The sequence below is a fragment of the Solanum verrucosum genome, unplaced genomic scaffold, assembly GCF_900185275.1.
Source record: "Solanum verrucosum unplaced genomic scaffold, falcon-dt-bn FXZP01000038.1, whole genome shotgun sequence".
Lineage (NCBI taxonomy): Eukaryota > Viridiplantae > Streptophyta > Magnoliopsida > Solanales > Solanaceae > Solanum > Solanum verrucosum.
Window position 1 is genome coordinate 4,669,583 of NW_026020564.1, and position 14,179 is coordinate 4,683,761.

Consider the following 14,179-nt stretch of genomic DNA (forward strand, 5'->3'; position numbering starts at 1 on the left):
CTACAGCATATTAGGATTAGCCCAAAACAAGAAGGAAAGGATGGATAAATGATGGATAAATGGACAGGAAAGACGAAAATAGCCCAGAATATATGCAACAAAGGACTCAAAAGTAACTCAAAGGAAGATCTGCATATGTTATCTCATCATTCATCAGTATGCTTATTTCTTTTCAAAATATGCTTTCTGAATTAAATTTTCTGTGCTCTAAATGTTAATTGTTTTACATCTGACATTTCTTCTTAGAACGGATATTTTATTCACTTAATTATTATTTTATAACAGGAGTCTGGTCCAACTTTCAACGCACCTCGACTATTCTACCGGGTACCTGCTACCTCCCACCCTAGAATAGATCATCTATTCCTGCCCGTGAGACCTTAATATATGATTTTTGATGGAAATACTAACCATCAAGCAGGGTAACTGATAAAAACAAAAGTTGTCGCATAGATTAGCATTTTCAAAATGAAAATAAAAATAAATACCCCCTCCGATCCAAAATAATTGATATTTTAGGCTTGGACACAGAGATTAAGGAATTCACTTACTCCTAGGAATGGGGGTTTGACTAAATGCCCTTAGTTATGATTTTTTTTTTAGGTTGACATAATTATCATGGGAATTAGGAATGTATCAAGGGAAAAATTGAGAAAAGGAGTTGAATACTTCTTGGTTTTGTGAAACATCAATTATTTTAGACCAACTTTTAGAGGCTAACAAATCATTTATTTTGGATTCGAGGGAGTATATAGAAGATGCAGAAACACAAATGTGCACTTCACTTCTTCTCAAAAGCCATATGCTTTTCATATACAACTGTGACCTTGACTGATACTATCTTAACAATTACACAAACTGCAAATTTCCAACGCAGCATTATGGAACTTTCAAGATTTTGTAGCGATTGCGCCAAATAGTTCGCAGAAAAGCTCCTATAGCAGTTATAGAATGACAGAGTGAGGGAATGGGTAGCATACAGTAATAGCTAGGAGGAAATCAACTTTACCCCTGTTTAGCGAACTCTTGAAGAAGCAGACCGTTGCCGGTCCCAATATCAAGCACACTCCAATCAGCCAAGTCCTTCTCATGTACCCCAACTTGCTCGCCATCACCTACATGATTTGACAAGTGATTTTGACAAATGCCAGTGCACAAACCTCGGGTCCATGAAGCAACAATTTCCATAACATCAGCACCAAACCTATAGAAAGATAGGGAAAATAATAGATTAAAATCATTTTTGATGAATGTTTTGTGTATCATTATCATTTATTAGGAACATAATAATCCAATGTTAGAATCACTATCCCATCACCACTTCCTCTTTCAGGTTATCTTTTAGGGGTTGGGAATGGTAATCTTTGTAAAAGATGGAAAGAAAGCCCAAAAATTGTCTTCCATATCTATAACCGAACAAAATATATCCTGAGCTGAAACAAATCTTTGTAAAAATGACAGAGCTGAAGCCAGACCCTTTTTCCAGCAAGGCTGCTAATATAATCAGATCTGTTACTCAAGATAACCAACCAAAGGACCTCATTAATAAGTTGTCCACAAAGACACAAATGTAAATGTAGATTACTTTTTTCTTAGTTGATTACCTTCTTCAGGTAATCTGGACAAAAAGAGTTTATTGCTACATGCTATCACCCATATGCTTCAACGAGTTTTAAGTAACTACAAGTTGAACGTTTGATCCACAATGATCACAAAAAGTAAAAGATATCTTACTGGATGGATGAAAAGGAAACACATTGCTTTCTTTTGGCCAGCTAATTCTTACCAAACTTCACCAGCATGACCATGCTCGCGATAATTTGCCAATTCATCAGCATACGCAGAATCCCAATAGCTCTGGAAACCAAGCATTGAAGAAACTCCTTCAGCATCTTGCTCCTCCTTGTCAGAACTGTTCGTACACGCAGTTGAAAAATCAGATATTTGCTTATTAAAGCTTTAGCAGTTGGAATTTACAGCTTGAGAAATCAACATAAGAGCAATATCACTTGGCAATTTTTTTGGAAGATGTTCCTAATCAATGATCTGAAGCATTTTTATTAATGGTGGAACCCATAAACATGCAGTTTCAGCTACTGCTTTATTCATGATTGACCTTACAATGCAACCCCAACAGCATTATTCAGCATCATTTCCATTATTAATTAGCTCCAAATAAAATTGTCTTGCCCAGTGCAAAATGAAACGATTTAGTTTTTTATACACCGACAACAACAGCATGTAGTCCCACAAAACACTGACACTGGGTAAACAATTTCTACACAATCAGATTACTTTAATGTCAATAACCATAATAAACAAGAATTTGTTACCTGCAAAAGCTGACAACTAACCGGAGGTGAAGCTAGAATTTTGAGTTTATGGGTTCTAAATTTTAGAAAAGACAACTTACTGGATGGATTCTACATAAATTATTTATATATTAATAGAATTTTGAACACAAATACAAATTCGCGCCAAAGTTAATAGCATCTGCTGGGGCGACCCCCTATTCAAACCAAAAGAAGTACCTCACCTAACTTGCGAAGAAATTGGTGGAGCTGGGTTCCGCACTATGAGAGGGTTTTTATCTTTCTCGGAGAGGTCTGATCAAACAGGGGATCAGACCACTCCCGGTGTTTTAACTAGTCACTAACCGGCTTAATTAGTACCCGTTCAGTATGCGTTGGCTCAGCCCCAATGACTAACCTGGTACAACCCATAAAATACTCATATTACACTGTCAGCTTCCACTTTATTCAAGTTTAACTTTATAATGCAGTTTCAATAGCATCATTTCCAGCATCAAATAGTTCCTAAATAATATTTCTATGAAGTTCAGACTAAATTACTTATCTATCAAGCATAATTTATTTTTTAACGAATTAGCTCCTAAAATTTTGCATCTAGAGGGAAAAAAACCTGTAATCGGAGGGTGCACGGTTATTGACAGCGGCGAGAGCTTCAGTAGCATCAGCATGACGTTGTTCATCATCAAGTGTACTTCCGTATTCGCTCTTTATCGACCACGAGTCCGCCGCTACTGATCGATCGTCGTCGGAGGTCAAGTCAGTTGCTGCCAATGTTCGCGCCGGCGCGACGTCGGAATCTTCAGGAAGGAGTCTCATTCCGACCATATATATCCGATGAACGGGAGAATATCGAAAGAGAGATACCAAAACCCTAGTCAGAAGAAGCAAAATGGGAATTTTCAGAGGGGAGAAAGAGGAAGTTGAGAAAGAAAGGATGGAAGGACACCTTTGTCTTTTCATCACTATCATTTTTTCATTTCACTATTAATAAATGTTAATGGTAAAAAGTGAAATTCAAATTCGAAAAAATTATTAATTTTATTCGCAAACTATTAGCACCCTCAAAAATACATTTCCCCTTAACTTTCTCATGTAATAAGATAGGTGATCTCAATTCTTCTCTTTGATAGATTAAAAAAATGTCACATCGGTTTTATATGTGTATAGTTCCTTTTTTTTCAATTTTTATTAATGGCTACAATTGCTGACTTCTTCCTATAAAATTTAGGGGAAAGGGCTAAAATTACTTTGAACTATCTGAAAAGTGAAAATTAAATTCAAAAAAATTATTAATTTAAATTCTTCGATAAAATCTTAGTCACAATAAAGAATGGTTTGAGTCTTAGCTCAAAAAATTTTGGGGTGTTACATGAACAAACCCAATACTATGAGAGCTTACATACCTCGAAAGAATTAAGTTCTTGGCGAAAATCCTCAAAACTTGCAAGAATCTTGAACGTTCTTCTTTTTCTCCTCTTGAACTTCTCTAAAAAAAAAAAACCTAAGCTCTTTTGGAATGACTAAAATTGATTCAAATCAGTTTAGACCCCAAAAAGGGTGAAAAAACGTGTAGGCCTAGTGGGGTAAGGAAAAGACCAAAACATCCCTCCTTAAAACGGATGAATTTCCTTAACTAGACAGGTTGCACTCAAACGGGCATATCCTTCATCCAAACTTGGAATTTAGCAAACTTGGCGGTGTTGGAAAAAGGACTCAATGACCTTTGATTTAATATCTCATGGGCCACCTAACTCATCATGTGCTGAAAGTTATGATCGTGTGAAGTTGACCCAAAACTCACAGTCGAAGAGTAACTTGTACCAAACTCAATTTAGCTCTTTCTAATATAACTCTTTCTAAATTTAACTCTTTCTAAGACCGAGGTGTTACAATCCTATCAGTACATTGTGGTTGTGTACTGATACTGCACTTGCTCTTTTTTTGTTGAGTACATGATATATTCAGGCGGCTACATCGAAATCTCAATTGTGATACAAGCGGCATTTGAATTCAAGGCTGAGCTACTTCTTCCAAGCTGCCATTGATTCTTCTCTACCTTTTGATCCATCTCTTCAGACTAAGACATTTATAATTTATTGCTACTAATTTTGGGATTGCATACCATATTCTTGTCTATTTTAGAGTTTTGGCACATGTTTCTCTTTATTATTTCTTTATTAGATGTCTTTGATTTGACATGATAAACAAAAAAAAATAAAAATCTTTGTTGATTGTTTATGTAGAACTATTGTACTTGACATTGATCCACGTCTCAAAACAACCAAAAAATATTAAGTACTCTGTTGTTTTATAAGTTTTGGTTACTAAAATGTGAAAATGAACATCTACTTTTAAACAAATTGAATGAAAAAAAGAAAATATTTTTTCCACTACGGTCTCTTTTACTTCATATTGTAATTATAGGTTATTCGGATGATTGCTATTTATTATGTTTGTTATTGTAATATACTGTAATATTTATTTTGATTATTACTTAAGCTTACTATATTTTTTATAAGTTGTTTAGATCATTGTTACTTATTATATTATTATTTAGGTATATATAATGTTTGTTTGATTGTTACTAAAATTTATACTATGTTGTTAACTATGACAATGCAATGCCATACTTTTTATTCTCGGTTCCAGTGTATTTGTTCATATTATTATTTTGAATTTATGTCCTTTGTCTTTGTGGGTAATTTTTTTTTTTACTTTTATAGAGAAGTATTTCATGGAGAGCACTCTGAAGTATCATGCTTCTTGTATGGATTGATCATCTACTCTCAACATTTTTTCTCCAATTTATGAAACAATATTGTATGATAATATAATTACAACATTTATACGGTGCTATACAATTTAATTTTTTGTATTTTCTTTAAAATTGTTCATTTTGAAGAAGTAATTTATAAATATTTTTTTCATATTTACTAATTTGAAATAATTACGTATTGTTTCACTAAGGCGAGTGACATAGTTATTTTACTCTATCTACATGTGAATCACAGTAGATACTTCTATTTGGAACACCAAATACATTCTAATGAGGATGAATGATCAAGGGCTTAAAGAAAAATGGGTCAGGAGCGGGGTGAGTTCAAATTTTGGATAGATTTTATGTAATTCAAAATAAATAAAAACAAGACAAATCATAATAGGCCACATACTATTTTAAAGAGCAAAATTTGACCCAAATTCAAAATTTGTTTGAGGGTAACCTTAAGTCAAAAATTAAAGGTTGAGGGTATGTTTAGATATAAAAGTTGAAGAACGTTATTTGTGAGTTATTTTTTAAATATTAGAAATACTTTTGCCTCATTTTTGTTGTATAAATTAATCTAAGACGTTTTATGAATTTCGTAACTTCAAACCAAATCCTCTTATACATATGATAATACCATATTGAGTTATGTGATACAAGTACGATTCAAAGTGGAGACTAGTAAAACTTTGGTTTTAAGCCCCCCAAAAAATTAATATTGATTTATACATTTATTTTTACTTACACAAATAAAGAAATTTGCAAGGAAAAGAGTACAAAATCTTTATTAAAAAGTAAGGAAAGAAAGATTTTTAAAATACCCTTGAACTATTGGAAAGGGTACCAAGCTATCCTTCATCCACCTATTGGCTCTCAAATATCATGTCATCCACCTTTGGGTCCAATATTGACCACTTTTACAACAGGTATCATTTAAATACGTGATGATCATCTATTGGTTACAATTTAATTGCTTAAATTAATTTACAAACTCACATATTACTAATTTTTATCCGATCCAAATTGACTACACTCAACTCAAGTTAACTACACCCGGCTCAAATTAACTACTTCCGACCCAAATTACATTTATCCCACCAATTAAAACAAATACACCTTTTATTCCTAATATTTCACTTTCTCTTCCAACCTTACTTCCCCAATAAATTTGCATACAATCTCAAAAAATACTACATAAATACACTCATGTATATATCACCATAAAAAATCATGAGTGTTTTGGTGATTTCTTATGGTGATACATGTGTGTATTTAGGTAGTGTTTTTCAAGATTGTAGGCAAATATATTGGGGAAGAAGGTTGAAAAATGAAGTGAAATAATGGGAATGATGGGTGTATTTTTTTTAATCGGTGGGGTAAGGTAATTTGGGTCGGGTGTAGTTAATTTGGATTGGGTATAGTTAGTAATGATTGAGTTTATAAATTAATTTAAGTAATTAAATTTTATCCAATAGATGATCGCCACGTATTTAAAAACATTATTTAAATGATAATCCGTTATAACAGTGATCAATATTGGACTCAAAGATGGATGGTAGGGGTATTTGGGAACCAATAGATGTCTGACATGGGTATTTGGGAGTCAATAGGTGGATGAAGGATAGTTTTGTACCATTTCCAATAGTTCAAGGGTATTCTAGACCCTTTTCCGTGGTAAAAATTGTTTGACCTTAAATTAAACAACTTAATTTTTCATATTAGTAGATAAAAAAATTTTATGCAATAATATCTAAGGTAATGTATAATATACACATGACTAACTTATAATTAACTTGATATAATCCTAATTACATTATTGGATAAATTACCTATATACACACCTTTTTTTTTCCCATAATTTTCATTATTCCATACCGATTCTAAAATTTTCCAAAATCCCTTATTTTACTCTCAAACTCCCAAACGTTGGATACATAAATCCTAACTCTCAAACCAACATTTATCCCTTCCTTATTTCACTTCACAAATCTCTCCTTATTTTTAGTCACAAAATCTTGATAGTTATTTTCTCAATCACGTTTGAAATTCAAAATCAATCTCTTTTCGGTAGGTTAAGGATATTTTTAGACAAAAAAGTTTTAAAAAAGATATTTATGAGTCTTTTACCTATTTTTTAAAATACTCTAAAATTTATAATAAAATAAACTATGTGAACTTCAAATTTTCTACACTAAAACGTAAATTAGAAGAAAAAATAAATAGTAGTAGTTGTTATTATTTGTTAATAATTAATATAATATTTGAAGAAGTTCTTGCCTTTTCTGTCGTCTTTTTTTGGCATAATACATATATTGGACCCTAAACTTGGCTTCAAATTTCAACTTTGACCTCCAACTTTCATAGTGCACAAATAGGCACTTTAACTATCCAACCTTTTAATAAATAAACACGCGATTTTTGGAGGCAAAGAGCGTGAAATGCAAATGCTCCCACGTGTATTAGTGAGCCAATCAGTGGCTGCCAACTAATTAAATACTTTACACGTCCATTTTAGAACTAAAAAAAAATTAAAATTATTTTTAATTAATGTACAAGGGTTATAGCTCTTTTTTACCCATAATTAAAAAAATCCACCCAAATAACTAAGACCCAATCCAAATTATAACCCGAAATCTTCATATGCCCATTTCAAAAATAAAAATAATTTTAAAAGAACTCAAATCTTGCTACCACAGGCCACAACATACATCTCAAATGAAAAGCAACACACTGAAGCATATCAAAGAATCAAATCAGAAACAAAATTAACATAAATAAACTTTCAAATTCCAAAGGAAAAAAAATCAATCTTGGGGTAAGAACTCTCTCTACTTCAATCAATAAATTATAAGTCCTATTATGCTTAAAGAAGTAATGGAATACTCTGAAGACTAAATTGATGAAAATATCAAAATTTTATCAGAAAGGTCAAATCTAAAACCTATCACTACATTAGAAGACAAATTCCAAGATCGAAATGCTTCATAAAAAATTAAATTGAGCACTTTGAGGTCTAGATTGATGAGCAGATTCAAATTTTGTCGGAAATCTCTGTAAACTTTAACGCTTTAATCTTTGCCTAGGTCTATTTCCATGGCAGTTGAAGCAAGACACTTCACTCAACAACAACAACAAATCATTTTAAATCAAGGAAATGGGTTTTTCTACAATACCCAGATGGGGTTCTTCTCTTTTACCGTTGTCGATAGCGGAATTTTTTTTTTGTCCTTTCTATGCAATTTCGTTCAGACTAAAATTTCTCTTGAAATTTGATATAAGGTTTGATTTGGAAAATTGAATGGGTAACAGAAGTGAAGATTATTGGGGATATTTTTGGATTATAATTTGAGTGTGGGTTTCAAGTTATTTGGGTGGGTATTTTAATTATGGGTAAAAATCAAATAAAATTTGGGTAGGTCTTTAAGATTGAGATACTTGTCCCTCCGTTAGTCAAAAGGATATATACATACCAAAAATTAGACAGTAAGGGCATTAGTGTCCTAAAAGTATAACGGAGGGTATTTATATACCATTTATGATAATTCAGGGGTATATTTGTCATTTTTCCCTTTATTAAAAGGTTGGATAGTTAAAGTGTATACTCACCCATCTTGCCAAAAAAAAAAAACTTCATTATAATTTTTTTTCGCAATAACAAAAAATTAATTAAATGTCACTTGCTTTTTGCAGTGAACAACAAATAATGCAAAAAAGAGGGGAAAATTGTTGAAAAAAAATAGAAAAAGGGTTTAATTGTCCTGTCAATGTTTTTTTTACTGTTGGGCCCCTTGATTTTTACATCTGACGCGTCTAATTTGAGTGTATTTCACGCATTTTGCCAGGTAGGATCCGAGTGTTTTTTTGTTTAAGTTTTGGATAGTTAAAGTGCCTATTTGTACACTCACAAAGTTAAATGGCAAAGTTATAATTTGAAGCCAAGTTAAAGGTCCAATTTATGTATTATGCCTTTCTTTTTATTTTGTCTTTTTCCTTCTTTTTCTTTTTTTGGTTTAGTAATTGTTTTGTTTTTCTATTATTTCCAAATCACTGTTGGGTTTGGTATTTGTATTTGGTTTCTTTATTTTTGGTTAATAAAACTCACCTCGGGTGTTTCATAAAAAAAAAGAATATAATATTTGTAAATCTTCCATAATTTGAGTTGGTTATGGACTCTAACAATTAATTATTTATTGAAACTGATTAGGATTCTTGTATTATTATTTAATCTTCCATTTTCTCATAATAATATTAGTTTCAATTTCACCAAAATTTTATACAGTCTAATATTTTCCTCTTTTTTCTGGTATTTTTCATAATCAAATTTCTTTAATGGATTGTGTTTGTTCATGTATCTAATTGATAACTTAATTCTTATTTATTGTGATACATTTATAGATACACTTTATTTCAGCTTACATACATCTTTCTTTCACAACCTTATTGTACCAGATACATTATTATCAACTAGAAAATGATACATTATGTAAGTTATAAATATCTTTCAAGGCAAACAATACAATACTTATCAATTTAAACGAGATACATAAATAGTAATGTATCATGCACTAATTTTTTAGATATGATACGTAAATTCGAATTTATACTAAATGTATCAATTACATAGCAACTGCCACACGGTAATGTATCAATTTCAAAGCTAACATCTTATGGACAACAATTACTTATTTAATGTATCTAGTATAAGTACAATACTTATCAATTTAAACGAGATACATAAATAGTAATGTATCATGCACTAATTTTTTAGATATGATACGTAAATTTGAATTTATACTAAATGTATCAATTACATAACAACTACGACACAGTAATGTATCGATCTCAAATCTAACATCTTATGGGCAACAATTATTTATTTAATGTATCTAGTATAAATACAATACTTATACATAAATAGTGAAATGCTAAGTAGCAAAGATATTCATGATGTATCTTCTCAATTTTTTCAACAATTTTAAATCAAAATTGAAAGGATCTTCAATAAACTAGGAGAAGAATTTTGAATCAAAATTGAAAGGATCTTCGCTGAACTGGAGAAGAAAAAATCTTGAATCTCAATTTTTTTTGATAATCTTGAATCAAAATTGAAAGGATCTTCGATGAACTTGAAGATTCAAAAGGATATCGTTTGTCCAACAACAATTTCATCACTTTTGTATCCTTCATAACTCACCTTGCTTACCCAAAATTTTGACAAATTTTTTTGAATCATATCTAAAAGGTTTCTTCGTTGAACGAGGGGAGAAATTTGAAATTTTGAATTTCTTTGTTCTATTAGGATTTGCCTCTGTATGATTGAGAGTAAGAAGAAACATAAGCGTAATTTATGGGATTTAATTAATTTTTAGATTTTATTCATTTTTTAGCGCAACAGAAAGTTTTTTCTTGTATTAGAATTAATGTATTCGAATGATGAATTAATGTATCCTGATGGTGACTTATGTATCCGGAAGGTAGAAATTTTAAGAGATTATTGTAATTAGAAAAAAATAGGGATAAGATGTAATTACTCTTTACATTATGAGATTTATGTAAGTTATACAACATTATTACTGTCAGATTTTTCTTGTAAACTTAAAAATATTATACAATACACAATAAATATAAATTAAATGAATGAGGCCTCTTATTAAAAGTTGATTTTAGCCTACTAATTTTATTGAGATGATAATTAGTTGTAAATAAGTTTTTTTATCAAATTAGTACTTGTTGATTGTACGGACTTCGTCAAGGCGACCAAAGCATAGTCCCACTTATTATTTTTCTTTATTACAGTTATATATAACATGTCAAATAAACAAAATTAAATATCTTTTTGATAAAATTTCTTATCAATCAGTTTGGGCTTTATATTAACCTAATTTTTAATATAATGGATTGAGCTAAGTGAGCTAACAAATGACCAGATCAATAATCATTTAAACTTGAACAAATTTAGTTGAGTTAAGCAAATTAAATTTGAATGTCATACGTAAATACACACATTCTTCCCTACTTCTTGACATAGAAAATTTTGTTGGTTCTCTTATAGATAGGGGTGTTCACGTTTTGGATAAAAATAGATTCAAATAAAAAAATCGAATCAAATCGATTAAATAAATTGATTTTATTTGGGTTTGGTTTGATTTGATTTTATATTATTAAAATCGATAGTATTTAGTTTGGTTATGGTTTTATTAGAAAAAATTGAAGAAATAACTGAACCGACAAATTATATACATATATCTTATTATTCTACATACATAACATATTGGTTTTCTAAACTATTTTAAAGATCTTCTATATGTTTTCATCAAAAATTATTTATAATCTACTTATGAAAGCAAAAATGCACAAGGTGAGAACAATTATCTTATTGGTTTCATATATATGAGTGTCTGACAATTTTCCGTGGGACTGAATCTAGGCCAAAATACTGAATTTTGAAGTTTTATTCGTAGTAAATTCAGTGATAGAAAGTTCTATAATGCCAGTCTTTCTAACTATTTTTCGTTCTGAACGAATATTGTTGTCACTTTTTTAACGTTTTGAATGAATTGTTTCTTTTATTTTGTGTATGGTTAATAACCGAACCAAATCGAAACCGATAACAACCAAACTGACAAATGTATATTATATTTGATTTGGTTTGGTTCTGATAATCTTAAAACCGATTAAGTTGGTTTGATTTTGGTTAATAATCGAATAACCGAACCAAACCAAACCGAAATCGACAAATAAATATTATATTTGGTTTGACTTGGTTCTGATAATTTTAAAACCGATTAAGTTGGTTTTGAAAGTCAAGAGGGGGTGAATTAAAATTTCCTTTAGTCAACTTCCTGTAATGGCCAGTCGACTCACCTGCACGTTAGTAGAATAACTAAACAGTAATAATAACTTGCAGTAAGTAAATAACACAGAGTGTTTTTATGTTGGTTCGGATCATCGATGTGGTGCCTAGTCCAGTCCCATTGGGTTACAAGGGTTTCCTTAAGAGCTTGTTGAGAACTTGAGTGTTACATAATGTTACAAATAAGAGCCCCGTCTGATATGCAAATCAAATCTTCTTCTTCGACACAACCTCTACATGTATAACCTACACTCAGGTCTTTCTTTTTCTTTTCTTTTCAATTGTTCACTCAAGTGTGTACAAAATTTTATGAAAGATAAAAGAAGATTACAATATAAGTTTAAGTGAAGTGCATAATTTTAACTGTTGTTCTGAGTCTTTTTTATATGTGCGTAGTACGATGGTCTTTTAGCTCTAACAGGAAAACCCAAGGGAGTTTCCTTCAATCAAGGATTTTTAATGTTTCCTTGATTGAGAATTTTGGATCCTTGATTTAATCTGCCTTGAAGCAAATGCTGATGTAGAATCCTTTGCTGATCTTCTTTTGATCCTGCATGCTGTCTTGAGCCTTCTGTTTTGCAGCTGTCATCTTTCCTGATCAGTTCCATAATCAATGTGAATTGCTTGTTGTCCTTATTGATTGCCTGGTGTTGTTTTCTTTTTTGGAATGATGGATGATTGAATCAATCTTTTAGATTGATTATGTGTTGATCCATTTCCATGGTTGTTGCAGATTGTGAATCAATCTATTCCTTGATTGGTGTGATCCTTATGATGGCTGATTGAATCAATCTTTTAGATTGATTGTGTGTTGATCCATTTCCATGGTTGTTGCAGATTGTGAGCCAATCTATTCCTTGATTGGTGCGATCCTTTAGAATTAATTTGGTCAATCTATTTCCATGGTTTGCTCATGTCACTCAGTCTTTTTGGTGAAGCTGGTGATCTTCGTGTTTCTTCTCTTGATTTCCTGCGATGTGAATTCAGCTTGCCATTATTCAGAATATCATAAGTTAACAATCTCCCCTTTTTTGATAATGACAATCAAGATTAATACGAGTTTAATTTTACTTCCCTGTTCGATTCATGCTCCCCTTGTTGTATGCCTCCAGTGTAGATTTCTAACATGCTCCCCTTTGCTCTATAACAAGGTCTAATTATTCTCCTTCTTTGGCATAATAAAAAAGGAAAACAAAAAAAGGATACGCAAAAACAAATATACAATCCAAAAGAAATGGAGACATATCTCCACAAACTGGCAGTATTTAGCAAACGAGAAAAGAACCCATAGTCTTAACGATCACCGAAAAAATACTTTAGGGAGGTGATCACATTCTTGCAGAGAGAGTGATGCCAAGAAAACTGGTACTTAATTAATAAATGAGGTAATGCCAAGACATTCTCGAAGGAAACAAAATCTTTCCTCAAGTAAAGGTTTTGTAAAGATATCGGCTAACTGATTCTCAAAATCAACAAATTCAAGCACAAAATCACCATTTTCAACATGATCACGAATAAAATGATGCTTGATATCTATATGTTTAGCTCTAGAATGATGCACATTATATTTAGATAGACTAATAGCACTAGTATTATTGCAAAAAATAGGTACTCCCTTAAAGGATAAATCATAGTCCAGGAGTTGATGCATCATCCAAAGTAGTTGAGTGCCACAACTTCCAACAACCAAATATTCAGATTCAGTAGTTGAAAGGGCAACAGAGGTCTGTTTCTTACTATGCCAAGAAATAAGAAATTTTCCCAAAAGCTGGCATGTTCCACTGGTGTTTTTTCTGTCATTTTTATCACCTGCAAAGTCAGCATCTGAATATCTAATCAAATCAAAATTTTCTGAAAAAGGATACCATTACCCCATATCAGAGGTTCCAATGAGATATTTAATAATTCGTTTCACAGCGGTGAGATATGATTCCTTTGGAGCAGAGTGGAATCGTGCACATTTGCAAACACTGAACATAATGTCGGGTCGACTTGCAGTGAGGTATAATAAGGACCCAATCATTCCTCAGTAAAGTTTTTCGTCAACTGCTTTTCCTGTTGTATCGGATTTGAGGCGGATGGAAGGACTTATGGGAGTGCCAAATACTTTGCCTTTTTCCATTCCAAATTTTTTGATAAACTCTTTTGCATACTTTCCTTGATTTATAAAAATTCCTTTTTCTGATTGCTTAATTTGAAGACCAAGAAAGAATGAGAGCTCGCCCATAAGACTCATTTCAAATTCTCCTT

General features: G+C 31.5%; 1 protein-coding gene and 1 pseudogene across 1 annotated transcript; both read right to left on the minus strand.

The window, feature by feature from the left end:
- Positions 1-781: 781 nt before the first annotated feature.
- On the minus strand, positions 782-3,206 carry LOC125810339 (uncharacterized). The gene is made up of 4 exons (XM_049489845.1): positions 2,923-3,206; positions 1,787-1,912; positions 1,010-1,204; positions 782-935 (listed from the first exon to the last, which is right to left on the minus strand). Exons 1-4 carry the CDS (start codon positions 3,135-3,137, stop codon positions 782-784), a joined length of 690 nt encoding a protein of 229 aa, XP_049345802.1. The 5' UTR covers positions 3,138-3,206.
- A 9,216-nt stretch (positions 3,207-12,422) lies between these two features.
- On the minus strand, positions 12,423-13,952 carry LOC125810340 (secreted RxLR effector protein 161-like; annotated as a pseudogene).
- Between the last annotated feature and the right edge of the window lie 227 nt (positions 13,953-14,179).

Bases quoted from the DNA above. Each gene is read 5' to 3' on its own strand.
- LOC125810339 (XM_049489845.1), bottom strand. From the start codon at position 3,137: ATGGTCGGAATGAGACTCCTTCCTGAAGATTCCGACGTCGCGCCGGCG. The intron at 1,913-2,922 runs GTTTTTTTCCCT...GTGTACGAACAG, and splicing joins CGTGCACCCTCCGATTACAG to TTCTGACAAGGAGGAGCAAG. The intron at 936-1,009 runs GTAAAGTTGATT...TAACTGCTATAG, and splicing joins CAAGAGTTCGCTAAACAGGG to GAGCTTTTCTGCGAACTATT.